Raw genomic sequence first — 23,655 nt, forward strand, 5'->3', positions numbered from 1 at the left:
GGTCCTTGTCCCATCAAGTGGGCAGCTGCCCATAGGCCCATGAGATCTCATTTCCCAGCTGCCACAACTATCTCTGCAGGCATAATACTGCCATTCCTCTCCCTCAGCCAAATCCTCTCCTAACTACTTCAAACCAGAAAAAAAAAAAAGAGAGATTCAAACATGTTTAACGTTTGGGGCTTATTTTCCTTTTGTGGGTTTATAGGGTGTATTAGTCTTAACAGAACAAGTATTCCAACAGTGATGAGACTTGGAGCATCAATCCACTAGTGTTTAACCTTCTTCCAGAGGCAGCACTCTGAAACAAAATCAGCCAAAATGGTGTCCAAATGCTATAAAAAAAAGAGGGAGTCGGCTCTATTTAAGCATCGATAAAATAAGAGTATTTTATTCAAGTATCCACAAGATGTTTCTGCTAGCCAACATGGGTGGTGGTTCAGCTCTGCTTTTTGTTTTTCAAAGAAGATTCCTGGATTTCTATGAGAAAAATTATATTGTGCTAAAACTGAGAAAGAACCACTCTAAATCTCTCCAGGAAAACATCACAGACAATACCGACAATTCAGCATACTTTCTCTTGCTACTGGAGAAGGCCAGCGCACAGCAAAAGCTGGCCGATGCCTCTTTCACCTTTATTCAAAAGCATCCACAACTAGACTGAGGTTTTTGACATTTTCTGGACACAGGTCACAGTCTGTCTTCTGCTGGGCCTTACATGGGGCAGTTTTACGGCTTTGCAACGCAGAATAAAAGATTAAGGACCTTGACACTAATTTTTCAAAGAATGCCATGCAAAAGGTTTAGGAAATTTCTTCAGACTCACTCTTTTTAATTTGCTTTCATTTGAGAGCCATCATTTACCACTAATTAAAGCAGCTCTTGAAATAAAATTGCTCCAGATAAACTTCTAGAAGTGGAGGTTAAGTTATTCTCCTGCCTCTTTCTTCAGACCTCTTCTGAGCCCCCACTGTTAATTCAGACACTGGCAGGTAACGCTGTCTTTCAGTCCTGTTATGCAACTTGGCTTCTAACGTGTGCAAGAACTAACATGTTTCTCCAGATAGATTTGCTTTCCCAGGCTCCTGCCTTCTCAGCAATGTGAGGTACTTTGTGTAGAGTCATCTCAATTTCCTTTGAAACCTCATTTTTCTAAATACTCAGATTTTTTTCAGAGATAAGAAAAGTCAGTTGTATATTTATCTTGAACTACCAAACACACTGAAAAGAATCTATCTGGGATTCCAGGCACCATGGCTAAATAATAAAAATACAGTCAGTCTTATGCAAACAAATGCATACACACCAGCCGACTCAAAATCATGCAGGGCAAAAGACTATTCCTGCCACGGGTTCCCCAGAAAACAAACCTCAGGGATTGGTACAGCCCTTTCCACTCTGAAAATATCAGGCTTTGCTTTTAGTCCCTAAAATATTGAACAATCCAAACAATACTGTTTCAAGTCACCTTCTTTTGTAGCGTTTCCACACATAGAAGTACTGAAACTGTTCATTGTTCTGAATCATGGCAACACCAAACATAGATTTATCTTTCAATCCTGTCTTTAAATCTCTAAATTTTAAATCTACAACTTTACAGATTGATATAGATTTATATTTGATAGATATTTTACATAGATTTACTCCTCCCTAGAAATGGCTATTTGATATCTCAGTAGGACAAAAACATATCTCCTGTCTTTGGTTTCATTCTCACAGCTTGACTAATGCATCAAATTGCCTATATTTTAACAAGGAGATGCCATATATCTGGGAAATAAAATAGCATAGTCCTTAGTAGAAGTTCACATTTTTCAGCTTGCCATCTTTTACCCATTTGAAGCAAATATTTTTTATCACCACATGTCAATAAAAACTAAGAGCCAATAAAACAGCCTAGCTTGCATTGTGGGGCACTGTTAAACAGAAATACATGGATGGCATCTAGTTACTTTCAGGCACAGTGAGTGTAATTCAGTAGATGGCAAAAGAACCTCACCAGCAAGGATTCTTTTCCTTGTAAAAAAAATCCCCGCTGTTTTTAGTATGACATTGTTGAATAAAAAAAGGTTTAATCCACCAGCATTCCTTTAAATGGGAGTCTTCAAATGTGGTGATTGCTTATTAGTTGATTTGCCTCTGTTTTTGTAATTACCTGTTCATTTTTACTGTTTGAGACTCTAGGATGGCATAATTTCTACAGAGACTAAATTGGGCAATATTAAGGACTCTTTGTGATTCTTGGGCAAGGCATTTTTAAAGTACAAAGCAACAGCTATTTTTGTTGGCTGACAGTATAGAGCCCAAAGACACATTATTATGCCTTCAGAAAGACAACAGCTGGAGCACACAACAGTCATTTGCTATAACCCCTGTCTCCCCATCAGCCCCTTTGCCTGGGGACAAAGGACAGTTCCAGGACCAGAGTATCTGAGCTCACTGTGCTTGCTCTGGCTCCTGCAGCCTCTCTGAGCAGATGCCAGTCACCTCCAGACAACCTTTAGCAGCTGTTCTTTCAGAAACCTACTGCATTTCCATTTATGTCCTCAAAATAAAAAAACCCAAACAAACAAGAGAAGCCAAACCAAGGCAGATCAACCAAATTTTCCTTATGTTCAGTCAATCACTCCTTCAGAGAAGCCCTCCAGGCATGTCACAAAAGAGTAACTTTTGCAAAGCAAAGGAACCAACAACTCTGAGGTGAAGAAAAGGAAACTCTTTCACCTAGCAGTTAGCATAAAGGCATTTCCCATACTTTTCCACTCCAATGCTCTCCATCTTACAACCCACTCCAGAGAGAAGGGCAGAGAGAGAGAGACTATCGGAGCAGAGCCCATTACATGAGACACAGCTCTCAAGAACACAGACAAACAATAGGATGAATAAGGCACTGGAGTCAAAGGATGAAAAAATCATCGGAATAAGCAATCCAAAACCTTAAGAAAAAACAGGAGCAAAACAAACTATTGGAAATTTAACCCAAGAGCTGAAATAATCCTGTAATAACACGGTTGTTCTTACCTTTGCCATCTGCGCCTGCACGCCATTTGCTTTGAGAGATGCTACTGCCTTCTGTGCTGCTGCTGGACTGTCAAAATCTACAAAACCATAACCTGAAAAATAAGCAGATAAACAGATATTTTTGGTATTATCTACGTGTATGTGCATAGATAAATACTTTAGTTTTATAAAGAAGAAAACTCTTTCCAATCTCTCACATTGTCTCATAGTCTTCCAGTAGCAGCACGACCACACCTCTGTTTCTCACATCTTTTCTCCTGAACTTAGTGGAGCTTAAGGGAATGCAATGACCCGAAGCTTCAAAGTGCAGGAAGATATGCAGCAGAGGGGGAGAGTAGGCAGGTCTTTACCTGCACTAACAGACAAAAGGTCCCTGGCAGCAAAAGGGCACGAGCTCATGAGGCTCTGGTGCTCTGGAGTCCTGCCCCATCTCTTCTATAAGAGGAGGCAGCAGTATGGCCCTTCCTGGATATGATGATACACTTTGGAACATCTATTTTCATGAGAAAACAACACCTTTCCCCTGTCCCTTGAACTCGTACAACAATTAAGCTTCAGAAGAGGAAGGCAGCAAGTCTCTGTGGCAAGCTGAGGTCATCTGTGCAGGGGCAGAGAGAGCAGCCTCTCAGACCAATTCAGGGAGAAATTGCAACCTGTGCTCTACAAGCAACTGCCAGATAGCTCTAGATGATGGTAAGGAAGTAGTCACAGTTTTGGTTAAACCACATCCCTTTTATCTCACTGCTCTCCCTGCTGGAACAAGGGGCAGATTTCTGCCAGGAACTGCTTCAGGGTATCATCTGAACAGCCACATCTTTGGCATCTCCCTGGAAAGCCATATGGATGAAACTGATCTGCCTGAAAGCTTTAATAATAATTAGCACAAGCATATTTATAGCATAGCAGCTTCTTTGCAGACATCTCCATTTACTAGGTCAATACACATCATACAGGAGGCAACCACAGATATGCTTTCCTGCTGCACCAATTTGTATTTATTTTGCTAGCCTTTCTTCCTAGGAGGCCTCATTGCCTTCCTCTCTGCACCAAGTCTAGGTATGTGTGTTTGTGTTCACCTTGCCCCTCAAGTTATAAACATCTCTTTATTATTATTTTGCATGTATACACTACTCAATGCAGGGGTTAGTCCAATGATGAAAGAATTTTGTGTATATGGATCTTTATGTTTCCTTGGTTTAAATATCATTCACACAGAAATAAGTAAAGGAAAAATAAATAGGGAACAGACAAAATGGTTAAAGAAACTGCTGACTTAAAGAGTGTGAAAAGCACTATTTTGGTAGCAAAGATCTGGACTTTTCTTCACTCAGTTTTCTAGTTTCTTGTTTGGTTTTGTTTTCTGGGGTTTTTGGGTTTTTTTTTGTTTTTTACATTTTTGTTGCTGTTGTTTTGGGGTGAATTTTTGTAGGGATTTACTATAAATTGAGGGAAATCCTGGAACAACTGTACACTGGGACAACAGATCTAATAAACACCACCATGAAGAAGCATGCTGCAGTTTGGTCAGCTTGGGGAGGTGAGCTCAGATTCCCGTTTGATTTTCCTTTCTTACTGCTACTGAGAATGCCATTTTTAAATCAGCTTGTTCTACACTGTATTTCCCTTTGCAGTGTTACCCAAACTCTCTCCTCACTGCAGAGCAGCAGTAAAGCTGATGCCATTTTGAACCAAAAAATAAGCTACAAGAGAGCAAGAGATCTCCTTGGATTTCTCCAATGCCTTTGCCCTTTGGAAGAGCAGCTTTTGGGAGGAACAAGAGACACAGTTAGATGCAGCTTCCATCTTGCTAGATAAGAGATCCTGACAAGAAATCAGAGCTACCAAGTGGGAAATCTGAAATGCCTTGGGAAGTCATGGGATCACTTGGATCAAACACTGAGCAAATTATTTTTTAGGGTAGCAAGGTGCTCTTGTCAGAACACTAAATTTCTTTTCATTTCTCACCATTTTCGTGCCCAACTTTCACCAGGAGGTGAAAGTGCTAAAGTAAGTTTTAATATTAGCATTAAAAACATATCATAGAGTTAGATTTTCATATTTAGCATCAGTGTACAGTGCAGGCTTCATATATGAAGTAATAGAAAGGAAATTATTTTTACATGACTTTCTAGACACCACAATAAATATTTGCATCTAAGTTAGTTTTGCTTGTAAATATAAACCAGAATGAGTAAGAATATTCCACTGTGGTATTATAGATATCAGGTATATCCAACATACCTAACTATTGAAGATTAAGATCAGTCCATAATATCTAAAACTATGAATATCTTCTAAACATTTTTTCAGTGGGCACAAGGGGCTATATAACCAGAAATCCAATGAGAGTTTTGAGACAAATAACCTTGTATCTTTAGCTGTCCATTATGCATTCTAGTACTACTACTCCCAATCTCTCTGCAAAGCTGCTCTTTTTCCTTCCCTCAAGCTCATTTCCATTCCAAGTATCTTTTTCTGGCCCTCCCCCCTCCTGACACATCTCTCCACCACACACAGAACATCAGGACAAAATCTCTCCATGGCTGAAAACTCGTCCAAAGAACATCAATCTGCCGCAAGGGAAGCCAAGTTCCCAGGCTGTTTCAGCATTCAAGTATCCTTATAAGAACCCTGCAATGCTATATAACAAAAAAACCAGACATGCTGCCTTTTTGTACAATTTCTGCTATTCCACGTTGATGTTTCTAGCCTATGTGGGTGACCTACACTAACATATTATATTTGTTTACAGTCTAACTTCATTTTCTATGTCTCTGGCACTTACTAAGTAGTGCTGGCTTTTCTGTTTGGGTTGAGGGAGGAGTAGTTTCTTTGTGGGGTTTTTGTTTTGGTTTATATACTTGTCTGGGTAGATTGAGTTTAGTCCCCACAAAAGCTAAAACTGGTCTTGGAACATTCCCCCCAGCTCCCCCCATAGTGTAAATGAACTTCCAAATTCCCTGTGTGAGAGTCCTTCCCTCTTGCCCAGGCTGTGGTTGGAGTGGGTGTAAGCTGTGTTCCCCGCCAGCAGAACTGGGCTGCTGTGGCTGCCCCTGGCAGGTGCAGCATGGCTGGGTTTGGCTGCTCTAACATCCATCCCTGCTCAGATAATTGTTCCCTGGCTCCTCCTGGGAAATGGTAGGAAAATGGTTGGAATCATCCCCGGGGAGGAATTCAGATCAGGGTCTGCCAATTAGATGCTGTTCCTCTAAAAAAAAAGGTCTACATTTCTTTTTCCTCTTTTAAAAACAAGTGCAAGCCCCACCAGCTCCACCCTTTGCTAGCCTCAAATTCCACAGCTCTTTTTTTTTCCCCCCTCCTGCATTTTTATTGTGTGTGCACTGCCTCGTAAACATTCTGGTCAATGAATTATACATTTTTTCCCCCCACAGTTTTTATGCAGAACATCATGAAAAACGAACTTGGATTCTAAACCGGGACCTTCAGACTCTGTTCACAAGAATCCATCACCACCACAGGAAACCAAAACCAAAACTATTTCCCCTTTTTTCATGAAGCATCCTGCCCTTTTCCTTTAAGAACTCCAAACACAAACAGGGAAAACTCTGTTATCCCCTGCTGAATTGAACTCACCAGTAACATGAGCCCCTCAGCTCAAGTGTACTTATATTGAGGGTGACTTCGGTACTCCAATGCTACAAGTATTGCAGGATTCTGAGGGGTTTTTTGTAGAATGATATATTACCAGTTCGTACATGCAAACACACACACAAAGAAAGTCAGGACAGGATTATCTAGATTAATTGTTAAACCTTTCCTTTAAGAAATACAGTGCCTGTGATTTTGTATTGGCCTGATGCCATTAGGGCCAAATAATTAAATTTAAGGAATAAAACCACTGGGATTTTTTGACCTGTGGGGGAAAGAAAACAGCTAAGCATCAGCAAACTCAAGTTTATACCTAGCTGTAGTAAGTGCTACCCAAATACACTGGCAGATGCTAAACATCTCCGTCTCCTATAACCTAAATGGCTGGGGGCCTCGCGGTCTCAGTTTCTCAGTTCCATAATTAAGCTTGGCAGCAGGTTCAAATGAATTAAAACTGAATGTCACTATTTCCTCAACAAATCCCTCATCCTTGTTTTTTTTTCACTTGTCAGGAGAAGACCAGCAGAACAGCAATTAGTGGTAAGCAGTGCAGTGAAAAAGAACCAAGTATACACTAATTAGGTCACTCGCCAAACACGTTCATTTCATTGGCAGATTTAATCAATGTTTTCCTGAAATGTCTTAAATCTCCTATGCTAATTTAAAGTTTTGTTATTGTTGTTACTTTAAACACAGATGGGATGCCTGGAGATTTTCAATTGCTTTCCACAAATCCATTTCAAAATAACAACCCCTCATATAGTATATCATCAAAATTTCGGCACAGGTTTTAGGAAATGGCCTTTAATTTTACGCCAACATTCTTGTGCTTGCATATACCTATGGGTACAATTTTGTGGATTTATGTAATTGCAGGTGTGTAGAGCTCTTAGACATCAAACTCTGAATTACCCTGACTGATCGGATACTTAAGGGGTAGTGCCAAATAATTTAAGGGACTGCCTGCCACTTGTGGTTCCCACAATTATTGTGAAGTGCTGGATGATGGCACAAAGCAAAGTCAAGATCCCACTGGCACATGCAGCCTTTAAAGTTCACCTTCAGGGAGTTCCACTTGTGTAGTGACAGCAGTGAAGGCCTTGCTGACTTTTTGGAGAATTGAGGCAGCTCCTCAGCCACTGCTGAAAGCAGCATTAGTTAATGAAAGTGAATAGGAACAGAGGTTTCAAGGTATCTTGGATGCTTGGTCCCCCAGTTAGTACTTAGAACTAGCACACCAAGGTGCTTTTTCACATAGAAGATGCTCCACTGGCAGTCATCACTGCTGACGCCATCAGCAAGGGAGCTGTCACGGCTGTTGAACTAATCCGCACCCTCACCAGCCTGGCTCTGCCCTCCTTCCTGCCCTGACCACGCGCCCTTCGGTCATCCTTCCTGCTGGCACTGTCCCCGGAACCAGCTCACCCATGGCCCTCCAACCACCAATGGGTGTGAAAGGGCAACATGCAGCCAGCCACAGCTTGGCACCCACCTGATGAAAGAAAAGAGAAAAAGAAGAGAAAAAGAAGAGAGGGAAAAGAGGGAAAAGAGGGAAAAGAGGGAAAAGAGGGAAAAGAGGGAAAAGAGGGAAAAGAGGGAAAAGAGGGAAAAGAGGGAAAAGAGGGAAAAGAGGGAAAAGAGGGAAAAGAGGGAAAAAGGACCCAAAGAGCAGGAAAAGTGTGGTTTCCCAGAATTGAGGGGTGGAGCACCTTGGCATGCCAATGAGCTGGGGCTCTGCAAAGACAGTAATCTCTGGCAGGGGACTAAAAAAGGAGAAGCCATGATGAAGAAGACAAGCTGGGGTTGGTGAACTCTCAGCTTCACCCTGCCACAAGGCCAAACTGACCACTGACCAGGTGCTTTTTTAAGTCACTTGAATTCAAGTCAATTAGCACTGTCCATTTTCCAACTACACACACACACAAATACAGACAGGAGACAAAAGATGTGACATCCAGCCAGAAGACTGGCACGGAGTCTCTGCATTAATTCAACTAATGTGCCTGGGTGACTAATCTTGTTATGTATAAAAAAGTATGTAAATGTACTGATGGGGAGCTCACACATACTGAGGAGCTCTTCTGGTTCCACTGATGTCAATAAACTCATTTCATCAAAAGTGTTAATGCTTTGTTTCTGTACATTAACACTTTTGCATCCAGCCTGACAGATGGTAAAGGTCAACTGATGGACGTTCCATGCAACCTTCACTCCTGCTCGTCCTTCTGTACTAGCAGCTAACATGGGAGTTCGAGGGAAGCTACAGCAAAGCTCTGACATTTTCCCATCCTGGAGAGCTTGACTTTGTCACAATGACTCCTTTTGGCAGCATACAATTTGTGTAAATTTTGCATAATATTATATAATAATGGAGAAATATCTTCTTAAAGACAAACCCAAATTTGCTTATATGTAATTACAACAATTCCATTACATCTAAACCACGTTTTTAGGTCTGATGTACCAGACCACTTGGAACTCTGCTTCCCACTGGGATGCAATGCCTTTTTAATGTAAGAAAGTTCCCAGTTCTTGATTCTGACCATTTAGAATTCAATATATCAGATCTGAAATCCAGAACAGACAAGACTGAACATATCATACAGACTGGTATAAGGGTTGTTTGGACAAAAAAAGGAAGATAGTTATTTAAAGAGAGTCCTTGCTTTTTTTTCATCAGTGTTTCTGTTAACTTTGCTTAGAGAATGGAAATTGAAAATATGTATATATACATGTGTACATTTGAAGACACCAGCACAAAGTTTTTACACAGACACTAGTATGTATGTATATATAATTAAGCAAATATATAAAATCAGTGAGATATCACTACTTCACAATTAGATGAAAACACTTGGATTTCATGAAAATCTAACTTAATTTGAGTTGTAAAGTTCCCTTTTACCCAACACTTATCTAAAGTGTCTCTTAAAAGACTATTCATTCTGACAATCAGGTAGTCCGCAAAAAAATGATTATGCAGTAATTTACTAAGCAATTTTGAGACATTGTTTTATGCTCAGATAAAGAATCAAATTAAAGCCTTATAAGCCTTGGAAAATTAGAGTTAGCAAGCAAAGAGGTTGAGTCACCCTTAAACACAAAATTACTGAAAACAGCTTTTTCTTTCATTATTCAAATAGTGCTAAAATATTCCTATAGCTCCGAATGTTCAGAGTAATAGTAAAATAGTCTACATTATTACTATTTTTAAACCTCTACTTTGTGAAAATGTTCTCAGTGGCTAGAAAGTGGTGAATCATCATCTTTTAATTAAAACAACTAATATATAGTTAGAAAAAAATAATTGGAAATATAGTCTTAAGTGCAGGAAAGAAAAGATAGTCCCTTCATTTCAGATCACTCCCCAGAGATGCACCTACATTGTTAAGTATGCATATATAACTGATTTTTTTGTTGTTTGCTTTAGCTTGATATGGAAATACGGCACAAAACTGTCACTTTGATTTTGTTTCTGCAGTGATTTCTTTTACCTCTTGCATTATTTGAATCCCCTTTATAATAACGAAACTGGAGAAAAACAGCACTGTAGGTAACTAACAAATAATTTTTAGACATCTGTTTGCAAACACATTCTTAATTTGAACATTATATTACTTTGATTTAAACAGAGTGTATATGAATACAGGTTATTATTAATTGCATGAGTAATTAATTATAATATTTCCATGCAAAACCAAAGTATGGAACTTGTGATGATCCTTTCATGTATTTTAAAATGCTACTAAATTGAAACATTTTTTGCAATCTCCAATAGGTAAATGTAGCAGTACAAAGACACCTTCAAAATGTTGGAATGTGGGAAAGAAGTATTTATACAATAAATAACTATATGTACACGCATATTCATGTCTATTTTTCTGGAATTTAATGCTTCCAAAAATGTAGTCTCTGAAAGAACAGAAGCAGACCTCAAAACTGACAAAAGCTCTCTGTGAAATGTGGTTGCAATAACAACAGCGAGGGGGAGAGGGATAAGAACTTACAAATTAAGCAAATATACCTATCAAGAAGATGATATTGCAGTTGACTACCCTCTCTCAACATTTACACTGCATTCTTGGCAGTTCAGAACCCCAAAGACTGGCAAAGTTGAGACAATTTTAGAAAGAACATAAAAATCCAGATTTTGCAAATGGCAGAACTCTATTTATTTATCCCTAACAACACACCAAGTGTTTGGGGCCTTAAAAGTGAACCTATGTGTGAGTGACTACTTATGGGCAACCCTAACTGCAGCACACGGCCAGCATAGAGACACCTAAGATGTCATGAGGACCTGTCAAAGAAAGAAAATGTTGATGAAAATATACTGAGAGAAAAGTTGAGAAATATTTCCTGCTATTTGCTAACAGCACGGACTTGGATTAATCATACAAAGCCAATGATGGAAAATTCATTTCTCAAGTTACTAAATATGGACTGAATAAAGAAGAGAACACATTGTAAATCTTGCAGTGGCAGAAGGACAAGAGATAAACACACTTTTCCATCTTTAACTTTTGAAGTTACTCTCTCTGCAAGTCCCATTCATTGACTGTCAAAACCCAAAATGAAGATTAACTATTTTTAAATACAGGGATAGCTCACATCTACAATTTCCATATAAACCAATGTATGATTTCGCATTACAGTTATTTACTACTCTAACACTTTTTATCCATATATTAGTTGTATAATGCAATCATTAAGATTATTTTCACTAGACTTGTTTAGCATGAGACATTCATTGTTGCTCTGCAGCTGAGCTGTATTTCACACTTGAAGCAGTAATTGAAGAAAGCATAATGTTCTCCCAAAAAACAAGTACTCCAAGAACAGTGCTTAGTTACATATTTACATAAAAGGGAGGGAAGGATACAATAGCTGTTTCTTTCCTTGAGTGAAGAAATACTCAGTGACTCACAAGTGATAATATTTTGCAATATCCAGAACAAAATAACCAGAACTTGCAGTTTCAGATTTAGATCTCCTACTTTGAAATACAGAGTTACGGTATCAATTAATAGCTTCGCTGAAATACTTGAAAGGAACCCTCACACCCAAGATTGAAAAAAGGGTTCGCTTTTTAAACCACTATTTTTCATACTCTAATTCCTCTCTGATTACAGCAACGTCCAGATGCTAAAGTTTCAAAATACCACAAGAAAGACTATTTTCTCGGTATTTCCAGCCGGCAGGAAACACTGACACTCTCATGAGAAAGTCTGTTCTTCTGAGGTTTCATGCTCAGTTATGCAGACTCCAGAGCTTTACTTAGCTTGGATAATGTTTGGGTAAGATATGAAACCAAATCTCTTGAGATTTGTCCATCACTTATTTTAGAGCTGAGCGACTTGAGTAAAAAACCTGGTGTACAGAAACAGTTTAGGAAAAAATCATTCAGCCATTACCGCTGAAAGCTTCTAGTGCCTTTGTACGACAACCAGTTTTCTCTTTTATATACTGGACCTCAGTTTACTCAAAGCCAAGCAAGTTATCCACCAGCTATTCACCAAAAAGGCATATAACCTAAGAAACTATGAGACTAACCCCAGCACTCCCATGAACTAATTAGAAATGAATGTTAACACTGCCATGCATCGTTCAGGCTTCCTGTCAGGCATGGCACTCCAGCAGGTATTTATGGACAGACGAAACAGGGTAACAATGGGTGCTTTACTTCCAGTGCACAGTACCTATGGAAGACATCAGTGAAATATTGGGAGGAGGAAAATGAAGTCTCTCAGCAGTCAACTCTTCCAGCATTCAGTTTAAACAATGATACTATTCTAGGAGGCAAAGGAAGATGTTCTGTATCACCCAGGGTTCTTTGTCAGAAATGAAATATTCCAGTCTCTTCCTCCCAACACCGGATTGCTCAGCAATCTTAACATTAACTGCAAATACTTGCAAGTAGAAAGAAACAATCTGACAAGAGAAGATGCACTTGGTGATCACACTGTGATTACTGTACTTTATTAAAAATAATTTTCTTTTCAGTATGTTTTGACAAGAAAATAGAAAGCATCTTGTGCAGGCTTCAGGAAATATTAAAATAACCCAAGGTGATGAACATGTTATTATCCAGTCTGTTCCAGAGGGAGGATGCTCAAGTACTGAAATGGTTTTCATTTCAAATACACATTCATTTTCAAGACACCGCACTTGAAAAATTGGACTGTATATTTGTCATACGGTAAGCAGTGATAAAGAGCACAGCAATTTATGTTCTTTATGCAAACCACTTGTAATTCAGAAAACAACTATAGTTTCTAAAAGGCAGCTAAGTGATAGCACTTTCCAAAGAAAGTGAAATGTTTTTTCATGCCAGTTGGCCAATTCTGGCACGTCAACCTTTGCTATGATAAACATTTTGGATAACATGCAAAGAACTCCTATTCCAACCCATCAACACTCATGTCTTGGAGCTTTAGGCAGAGATGAGCAATACCTTCTGAATATTTCATGATTCTGATACTAAGAAAAGGATCCTGGTATCACCATCAGCATAATGCTAAAGTACCGATGAGCTTTGAGCAAGAGGTCAATGTGCTTTCAAGAAATGACTACTGGTCACAATCAAATTTACACCTGTGCTACGGAGGGGAAGCACAGCAGAGAGGAGCAGCACAGGACAGGATAAGCCACAGCACACAGGTCAGAACAAGATCCATGTTAAAGACACCACATACATTCAGTGCCCAGTAATTTTGGTCTTATACAGCATTAGAGACAATCAGAATTTAAGTATCCCTATAGTGTTATAGCTACATTGCTCATGGTGTTCTTTTCCTTTTATGGTTAAATACCAGTTTCACCTTCTCAGACTTTTTGTCACATATCTACAACATATATCTGTAGCCTGAAGTTCAAAAATGCTATTATTATGGTAGCCAGGAATGGCTATTAGTTTTCCATGCTGAGAGATAAAAAAAAAAAGAATAGAGAATAAATCACATCAGAAAATCTCTTTTCAAGATCTCCATTTTTCAGATTCAAGATAGTTCTACAATCTAGGTAAGTGGACGACTCAGATAAAGTGGGTGAAATGCTGCATTTTAACTACATCTGAATCTCTGAACTAGTAGAAGTTTCCTATCCTTATAAATCACATATCACTAATACAAGAAAAATAATCAAGAGAATAATACAATATTTTAATCTTAAGCAAACACCTGCCTTCCATCCTTGAATTTAAGGTAGCTATTTAGTGTTATTTTGTCTGTCAGCTTGCATTTAACATCACTTACTGGTACAGAATGTGGCCATCACGCACCACAAAGGTATGATGAGGATGCTACCCAGAGGCCACACTGAAGCCACATGGATGATGACTGTGAGGAATCAGGATGTCAAACCAGCAGGAGCACAATCCCCTATGCACAAATGCCAACATGTAGGAATCTTGTTGCACAATGAAATTCATGTCCACAACAAGCCTTCACAGAGCTTGTAGAGAGAAAAGGTACAAATACAGGACTGGAAGAGGCATCCTGGGTCTTTCTGGAATGTGGACGATTAAAACCCTACACTAGATAACTAGATAAGATTACATCAATGACACATACTTTCTCTAAGATTACTTTTACCTACGGGAAGGATGTCACCTAATACATCCTTGTACCATATTTGTTGTCTTCACAACTGTGCCCATTTTTGGCTTAGGTACTAGGTACTTACAAGATCATCTGATATTTCTGTCATCCTTTCCCTATAGATAAGCGTCCAACTTTCCATGCAGAGTTCCTTCCACTATTTCATAAGTACATTATTTTACTGTCGGATTTTTTCTCAGGTTTTCACAATCCACTCTTCAGGATCACCTAATTACCTTTATGTATAATTGTCTATTGCTTCCCAACTTTGTGTAACAAGCAGGTATTGAGGGAGTTTTGGCAGCATTATCCCTAAAGAAGAGATGAGAAATCTGGTATATGCCTTAGAAAGAGAGGGGTAGCTGGGTGGTGCCAATGATGCTGACTGGCACATCCAACCCTACATTCAGGCTGTGCACCAGCTTAGTATATCAAATAAACAAAAATGAAAGAGGAAGCAGCAAGGAGTTTTGCTGGGACACACAAACCCAGCAAACATGTTTTGTCTAGGAAGCCAAAACGCACAAAAAGAGGAAAAGACATTTGAAATGCCCAGCAGGATCCTCATACACCATATCAAAAAAATAAAGAACCAGTAATCTAAAAATATTTTTCAGTCCTTCAAAAAATGGTGCTGAATCTCACATATTTGTATGTGTAGGTTCTTGGTCAGTCGCTTGGCCTACATTCTCTATAGCAGGGAAGACTGCGTAGTGGAAGGCACTGCAGCACATCTCTCACGCAGACACCAAATACATGTTGGTGTTGTCAATGCAGAGATGTGTAAATATTTTGAGACTGAATGTCTGCTTCCTGTCAACAGCAAGAATTAGCCAGACAAATATCCGGCAGGCATGGTTGTTCTTTCTTAAGAGTATAAATGTTGTACTATAAAATTTGCAGGCTGCTTGTTTTATCACTGGTCTGTTGCTCTCAAAGACATTTTTGTGACCGAATGCAAAGGAAAGCAACTTCCCACCGCCCCCCACAACCCTGAAAGCAGTGAGGTGTGTGTGTAGGAAGATGATGAGGTACTAACTGGCTGAAAGAATTTACACAGAGTTACTCAGGGCCCATGACCAAAAGGGTATCCACAAAAGGCAACCCATCTCATTTCCATTACACAGAGCTGGCAGCCAGGCAGCAGCTTGCTACTCTACCCTTAAACCTTTCTAGTATTTAGTATATGATAAAATGTCATTTTTTATTTCTGGGGCAGACCTGGGACTCTTTCTTCCAGAGGTGACACATGCAGGTGGCACATCAATCAGGAGACGGCATATCCACGTATTTCTGTATACAGTGCAATCAGAAGATCCTGTACTGGGTATTTCTATTACATTGAGATGATATTGTGCTATATGACCCTGAGAGCAGGTACATTTTTCACAGCTAAAGGGTGAGGGTGAGAGGTACATAGGCCTGCTCATTGTATGTGGCTGAGAAAGGATAAAATAGTCCTCGTGTTCTTACATCCTCAGGGTTGCAGGTGTCTAATTCAAGTAATCATTCCCCAGAGGTGCAGATTCCCTCATATGCCAGGCTTGGAACCTTTGAAGGAAATGGAGATTTTGCCACTCTCATACCTAGCCATGGGGTGCAACAGCCTCCCCCTCCCTAGCACTCTCTCCTGCACTGGAAGACAATACGAGGTTCCAGCAACAGATAGGGAAGACAGTTGGAAAGAGAAAACTGCCTTCTAGAAATCATACAATCCTGTCCTTTAATTTATTTATTTTTCTTCCCAGATGGTTGTGACAAACATTGCACATGAAAAAGAAGTAGCCTTTCTTTGCCTTTATCAAGAAATGAGCAGATGGAGTAGACAAACAACATCATACAAAACATGATGCTGTGACATGATGGGAGACAGGGTATGGTATTAGGCAGCCTTTCCCTCCCTTAGTCTACACTGCAACTACACCTAATTAGCATGTCCATTTCAGCTTCCTATCAGGGATTTTGTCACTTAGGAAATCTGCATTTATTGCATCAAGGCATTGCTGTCCCAGAAAATGTGATTCCAAAACTAATGCATACATGTGCCACAAGTGCACTGCACTTGTTTAATAGGCTAACTAACAGAATCAAGCTTCCCCCAGGAAAGTCAACATTTCAGTGTATGCTAGGAAAATTGAGAAAAAGACAGCTTCCAACCAAAAAATAAACTCCACATTTAATAGCTTAAAATGAAGCCACTGAAGACTAAACATCTGGGCTTTTTGGATGTTATCCCAGATACTGCATGTAGCACTGAAGCTCTTCATCATGGTATCCTCTTAAGAATTCCAATAAAATCATTCCCCCGATATATGTTGTTTCTCTGCAGAACATCACAAAAACGTGGCTGTTGCAGTAAGATCTTGGAGCAAGGTCTGTTTTTTACTACGTGTGGAGATCCTGCAGAACCTCAGCACTCTGGTTTTCTTTAGGATCCTTGGGACTTGACATAATACAAATCACTATCCTACAGCAGTGGCAACAGCAACAACCCATGTAGACCACAAAAGCAACCAGTTAGAGGGAGATTAGCAGAAACACTAATAAATCAGCAGCATTTCTAGAACTGTCACTGGAAGTCAGTGAGATTTTCTGTTCTTGAAATGCAACAGGCACATCCACAGCACATCACACCAGCATCCATTAGAGACCTTCCCACCAGTGTTGAACAAAGCAGCATGCCTACGTGGCAAAGAGCAGTGCATTAACAGTGTGGTCCTTTTAGGATATTTAAGTCCTGTTTCTCATCAACGGTCCTTCCAGGATATTTAAGTCCTGTTTCTCATCAAGTATAAAAAGATCTAACAGAGCACAAATGTGCCACTGGTTTCAGTGCTGGTTTGGAGATGTCTACTCAGTATAGCACTGCGCTGTCTGTCCCTACATGTTCAGAAGCTTTTGAAAACCTCAGTTCCTGCACAACTTGCTTTGAGATCTCCACTGGCCCCATCTTCTAGTCAGTACCAGCCATACTTGGATGCAGCCTGGATGTAATGGGACTGCTGCACAAAACTCTGTAGCTGGTTCTGTGCAGGAGGTCAGATTAGATCAGTGCATACATATGAACAGCAAATTTCTGAGAAAGAGCGTATGGAACATGGCCACTGCAAAGCAACTGAACCAGCACAACATTTCATAAGCCAGAGGCACACGGATTATAACTGCAGCCAAACTACACAGTGCAGGAGAGCCACACAAAAGACAAAAAGCATTGGATAAGGCTGAAACAGAATTAGCCCTAATAGACAGTGCCTCCCTAGAGCTTTTATGCTCACGGCCAAGCAAAACGGTTCTGCACAGGAAGACAAGAACTGCAGACTTCTGGCATGGGTCTTGAGACACAAACAGTGTGAGAGACTTGTTCCCATAGTGGAACAAAGAGGTGAAGCAGACCCCCTTGAAACAAACAATTTCTGGCCATCATTCCTGGCAGTCATACCATCCAAACAAGCACAAATAAAATTAAGTGTTTCATTTAAGTTTGCACTTGATTTTTACATATATAAAATAAAGAAGAAAAGATATTTTTTTAAAGTTGCTAGCTTTTTTTTTATTTTTTAATTGACCTTCCTCTAGGAAACCACATGCAATTATATTCTCCCTTTTTTTATAAAGAGACAGAGATACTAGGAAGCTCTGTAGTAGGCTGCTCTTTTAGTTTCTGGGGGTTTTTTTCCAGACAGCCTTGTCCATTTTCTTTCCAGCCCTGAGATGATACCTCCTGTTCTTCAGTTTCCAGCTCCTCCTCTCCCTGCTCCTCTATGGTGACTGAAAAAGTGAAAGACTCACACATGGGCTAGGAACATGGCTTGATTAATGACTTTTCCACCTCTATATGTCATTTTAAAGGAATCATTTTATCCAGTGATGACAACAGGAAAGATGTTTCCATAAAAACCAGTATGCTTTCAGTATAAGCATACCAGCAGAGACAAGGGGAGTGTGAAGACCTCATGCTCTGGCAATGCAATTCTTTTCTTTTTCTGTTGGCTTTTTCTCCCCACACTTTCTGTTTTTCCCATACTTCCTACTATGTTTCAAACAGATATTTCCTTTACTGCATTTTATGTATTCCTATCACTTTCTTCCATCATCTCCTCTTTCCTAGCCTGTTTTTTTAGCCTCTCCAGCCCCCAATGTCCTTAGCCAATGGCTAATTTCAGTGATTAAGATGGAAACAGTAGTTCTCAAAAAAACCCCAAGACTAGCTTCTAAAGTTGAAAAGGGAAAACTACAAGGATTTCAAAAAATGGTGAAAAGTAAGCAGAGAAGTCTGTTTTGAAATGATACTGCAACAAAGGAACCAATTAGGGAAAAACTAACCAAGTTTTCACTTGGAATATAAGCTTTTTTCAGTTAAAAAAAAAGTTAGTATACTCCACCCATTATTTTTTTGTCCAGTTTGTTTCTGTAGTTACTGATTTTATCCAAAATGGGGAGTAGGCATGCCAGAATATGAGAGCATTACTACTAATGAGACTTTTAGACAGAGAAAATGCCAGAGTTTCTAGATAAATCAGAAACAGAAAATACTAAGTGCTTAAATGGAAAATTTCATTCATGAAAGAGTTCAGCCCTGTATCTCCAGTTAGACCAGGCTCATATAAAGTGCTGTATATCTCCTTTTAGTACTCCAGCATGTTAATCAACTTCGTAAGATTCAGTCTAGCTGCCTCAGGAGGGGCTTTGCTATCAACACCATGCACCACAAAGGACAGCTTGGTCCTAGCTGAAGGGCCAAGGGCACGGAACAAAGAAACTGAAACAGTATCTTGATGGATGCTGCAGTTTGGGGTTGCAGCATATTTCTAGGGCAGTTTGGAAAGACAATACTCTGCTGCTGGCACAGCCTTTGGTTGCCTGCTGCAGAAATTCCCTGCTAAAACTTGCCTCACAGACACTTGCTTCTGTTCTATAAATACAGCTAGAAAACATTCAAGATGGAATTGGGGCCTTGGAAAGGTTTTGAACACAATTTATTTTTTTTTTAAAGGAACATGTATTAGAAGATTATTATCTTGCTTCTCACATTATGGTTGCTATAGGAGAAAACATTTTTTGCTACAGCACAACTGAAGATAGCTCAGCTTCCAAATCTCAGTTTGCCCTAGCTTCAGGTACTGTTGACTAATTTAGGAGGACAGGAACTCCAGGTTCCTCACGTGTCAGAGGAAATGGAGAACAGCTCCTTTGTAGGACATTTCAGAGCACCAAAGCTAGTTTCATTTTCTGAATCATCTCTGAAGGAACTTCTCTCTGCAGGGTATATACAGAGTTTAGAGAAATCAGCTTTTAAATTGAGAGTTTTGTGTTTGTTTCTAAAACTGGGCAGGGTGAACTTTTCCCTGTTCAAGTGTCACTCTTCAGCCTTTATTGAGCTTACAGCGTGGGGGAAGATCTTGCCAACTTTGGCATGTGCCAAAGGGAGAAGAAAGGAAAGGAAAGAAGGGCGAGACTCTCATGCTGGGACTGTACACAGAGGAAGGGACAGGGCAGTGAGGCACTCATGCAAGGCACAGCATAGGTGGATAAGGAAATTGAAAAAAATATTAGGGATACTTGCACATTGGAGTTTAGTTCTAATAAATAAAAAGTAGGGCAATGCACCCATTTTTATCACAAGGCTCCACTAATGAGAACACTGCTAATGAGAACACAACATGGACAAAAGCTTCTCTCAAAGCTCGTTCATTCAACACCAAACACTTCCCAGTCAAAATCCAGAAAGACTTCCTAATAGGGATTAGCTCATTTTCATTGTGAGTCAGAGGCCCTTGGAACAAAAATGCCAAGTGTTTGGTCAGGAAAAGTAATTTGGGCCAAATATTGTTCTCATTTGCTCTTGGTCTTTCTTTCCCTCCCAGTGATGATGAAGGGTACAACTGTCACCACTACTTCTTCCTGTTAGCACATAGGAAAGACTCAGGCAAAAAGCTCTTACTTGATTCCATTCATTGCAGCTGGGTCGTGCAGGCAAACCACAGCAAGCTGATACAATGAAAAGCAAGTTTTAGCTGGAAAGCATGAATTTTTTTGCCTGGAATTGTTCTGCTCTCTTCCATTATTTTAAATCAATGTGCTACTATGTATATTTTAAGGAGCTGAATGAATTAAAACCAATTAATCATTTCTTCTTTATTTTTTTCCTTACAAAGTAGGCAGAGCATACAAGCCTGCATATTTACTATATGTATGCATAATAACTTTTAAATAAAAACAAGAGGTCAAGTTTTCAGGTGGTGTAATTTACCATATTGACAACATACCCTTCCAAGTATGCTGCACCCTAATAAATCCTGAAGTGCTCTTTCAAATGTGCATACTACATATGTACTATCACTCAAATCCAAACATGGATTGATACAGACATATCAGGGAACAAACAACTCACTGTATAGACACAGACTATAATAGTAATCATTCTTCAACTATGGCTGATGCCCAACAGATTAGCTAGCTAGTGGAAACAACTTAATCTACCAAACTGGCTCAATTTAAGGAGCATTCCACTCACCCTCATTGAGATTCTCATTGAAATAAAAATGCAAAAGCCATGTCTTACAGATTCTGGTGCTTTTTTTACTTAACTGAAAGTGGAAGAAAGCATTACAAATTTCAGGTACATCTGCAGAAGTTCGTCATTACCATGAGAGATCAAAGCATTTTTCTTAATCTCTTCTTAACTAAAACAATTTAAGCCCATTTTCACTGTCACTTCCCCAGGCTGTACCTCTCAAGGACAGTTCCACTGTTTTTAATCTAAAATACAATAACCTGCTTCATGCACAACACACATAAATTTCCAAATCTCTCTGTGCCAGGCAAGGGCAGTAAATTGAGAAAAGGACAATGACAGTAACTTCACGTGTGCAAAGCCTGTTTCCTAGCAAGGGATCAATAACAGCTGACTGCATTACAGTCACAGAGAAACCAGCATCAGCTTTGCTGTTTTGCTGCTGGAGGTCAGTACTGCCCTCAGTGTAACTGAGCCTGATGGGATATATACATGCCCAATGCAGAAATGTGCAGAGATCCCTGAAAGAACTCTGAGCAAGCCAGCATGGTTGCTGGAAGCAATACAGCTGCAGGACCCTGGGAAACTGTTCAGAGCAGATCCAGGTTAGCATAGCAAGTGCCTCACAAATATTTTCACTCCTCCCACAGCATAAGTAGGGCTTTTTTTACTTCTTTTGGCCCCACTCACACCATAACTTTACCAGTTACATCCATCTTCCTAGCAAAAATAATAATGCTAATAGAATCTTTAAAGCATAAGTCTTATGAGGAACAGCTGAGGGAGCTGTGGTTGTTTAGCCTGGAAAAAAGGAGGAGGGTTAGGGTTATTGCTCTCTACAACCATCCAAAAGAAGGTTGTAGAGAGGTGAATGTTAGTCTCTTTTCCCAAATAACAAGAGATAGGACAAGAGAAAATGGTCTCAAGTTCTGCCAGGGGAGGTTTAGACTGGATATTAGGAAAAAATTATTCACTGAAAGGGTGTTAAGGTATTGGAAAAGGCTGCTCAGGGAAGTGGTTGAGTCACAATCTCTGAAGGTATTTAAATGACACATAGATGTGGCACTTGGGGACATGGTTCAGTGATGGACTTGGCAGTGCTGGGTTAATGGTTGGATTCGATTATCTTATAGGTCTTTTTCACCCTAAATGATTCTATGGCTCTATTTCTATCTCAGCTTCACCTTTGGAGGAGCTACTCTTCACTCTCAGAAAGGAAGGACTAGTTGGTCCAGATCACATGGCTGCAATCCAAAAGATGAAATGAAAGATACAGCTCACAGTGATTGTCCTAGATTACCAAAGAGGGAATGTTACCTTATTTTAATCTCCCTTTCTGTTTATCAGTTTAAGCTCATCCTTTTTATTCCCTTCACTACACCAATGCTAAACAGTCTCCAGACCTTCCTATAACTTAACCTCTTGCTGCCTCAATCTCTTCTTCTGTAAAATGGGAGTAATACATTTATGTTCACCTTTTGGCAACTAGACGAACTAATCCAATTAACCAGTTATCATGCATCTGTAAAGCTCCTCAGATGCAAAGCATTACAGTAACACAAAGTTTTATTGTTATTGTTGCAAAAAATAATCAAAATTTGAAGGGAAAGGGAAGATGCCAGCTGGCAGACTGAATATCCAGTCTCACTTATTGGCAGTGGTTTCATTGTAATAAAAGCAGGACCATTGCTGATTATGCAAGCTTGTGCTTCCAGTCTTCAACTGGTTAAAGAGCTGTTGTCAGCTTATTTCACAGAAAGCTCCTTGTGGCTCAAAATACTGTCTGATCAGCTTTTTTTTTTTCCATGGAGCCAGAATTCCCCAAAGCAGAAGTCCTTAAGCACATGCTTAGTGTAAAACCAGCATTTAGGTGCTCTGGTTAATTAGGCTCACAATAAAAAACCTCTTCAACACAAGAAAATAAACAGGTTTTTTTCTCACAAAAAGACAGATATGTTAGAGTATTCATTGCCAAAAGTCCTCTTGATTAAGCTTATCTCTAAAGCTCAGATTTGCATAGTTTTTTTCAGCCAAGTATGTAAATATATATACATACACATACATACGAACATATATATACATATCAGATATATTTCATTTAAATAAATGTTTTCCTTGGGGCTTGTGCCTTGATGCTGCAGAAAGACTGTAAGACTTTGACTCCTATTTGTAGGCTTTCACTCCTATTCATGGCATCTGAACTACACAGGGCTAAGCAGTATATTCCAATTTAAAAGAACCTTTCTGTCTGTTTAAGAAAAGCTATGCTAGTCAGGGACACAGAAAGAAGGATGCATGGCACAGAACATATCAAAGTAAGACTCTTATATTGGCAAACATGGACTCTTGTTGAAAGTTGTAAAGTAATAAAATCTCTGAGGATGTACAACAACAATAGAGTTTTGGAACATTTGAACCATGGATGCATCAGCAAAAAAGGTTACGAAAGGAATCAACAAACAGAATCTTATCCAGGAGTAATTACTCTTCCTGGAATAAGCAATAGTTAATAATGAGAAGCAGAGAGAAAGCCACTGGAAAATGAAAATAAAAACAGAATTTACTCAAAGAGAGAAGATGGTTACCACTCACAGGAAGCATCATTAATTAGGCCTTCTAAAAGAAGATTTCTCATCTTGTAGGAACTTATTAGCAACTGATTGCTCCAAGGTAGGTTTCAAAACACGTAAAAATAACAATTATATAATGTTACTAACTAAAAGTCGACTATAATGATGAGATCAAAGCTTAAATCTACAATTTTTTTATTGGCAAGTTCCCACAAATTGGAATGGAAACTGCAGCACAGTGCTGGGGATGTAGGATGTTGACAATGAGAAAACAACAGGCAAGTCAGGCACTGACAACCAATGCCTACTCAGTAGAAGACCAAGCTGACCACCAGGGCACTGTTTC

General features: G+C 39.5%; 1 protein-coding gene across 1 annotated transcript in view; it reads right to left on the bottom strand.

The window, feature by feature from the left end:
- The window catches only part of LOC103803981 (RNA-binding motif, single-stranded-interacting protein 3), a 341,464-nt gene that overhangs the window by 250,378 nt on the left and 67,431 nt on the right, over positions 1-23,655 (bottom strand). The window contains exon 3 of the mRNA XM_009076562.1: positions 3,019-3,110. Coding sequence (XP_009074810.1) covers positions 3,019-3,110 — 92 coding nt within the window. The remainder of the gene's footprint in view (positions 1-3,018; positions 3,111-23,655) is intronic.

The sequence above is a fragment of the Acanthisitta chloris genome, unplaced genomic scaffold (genome assembly GCF_000695815.1).
Source record: "Acanthisitta chloris isolate BGI_N310 unplaced genomic scaffold, ASM69581v1 scaffold1876, whole genome shotgun sequence".
NCBI lineage: Eukaryota > Metazoa > Chordata > Aves > Passeriformes > Acanthisittidae > Acanthisitta > Acanthisitta chloris.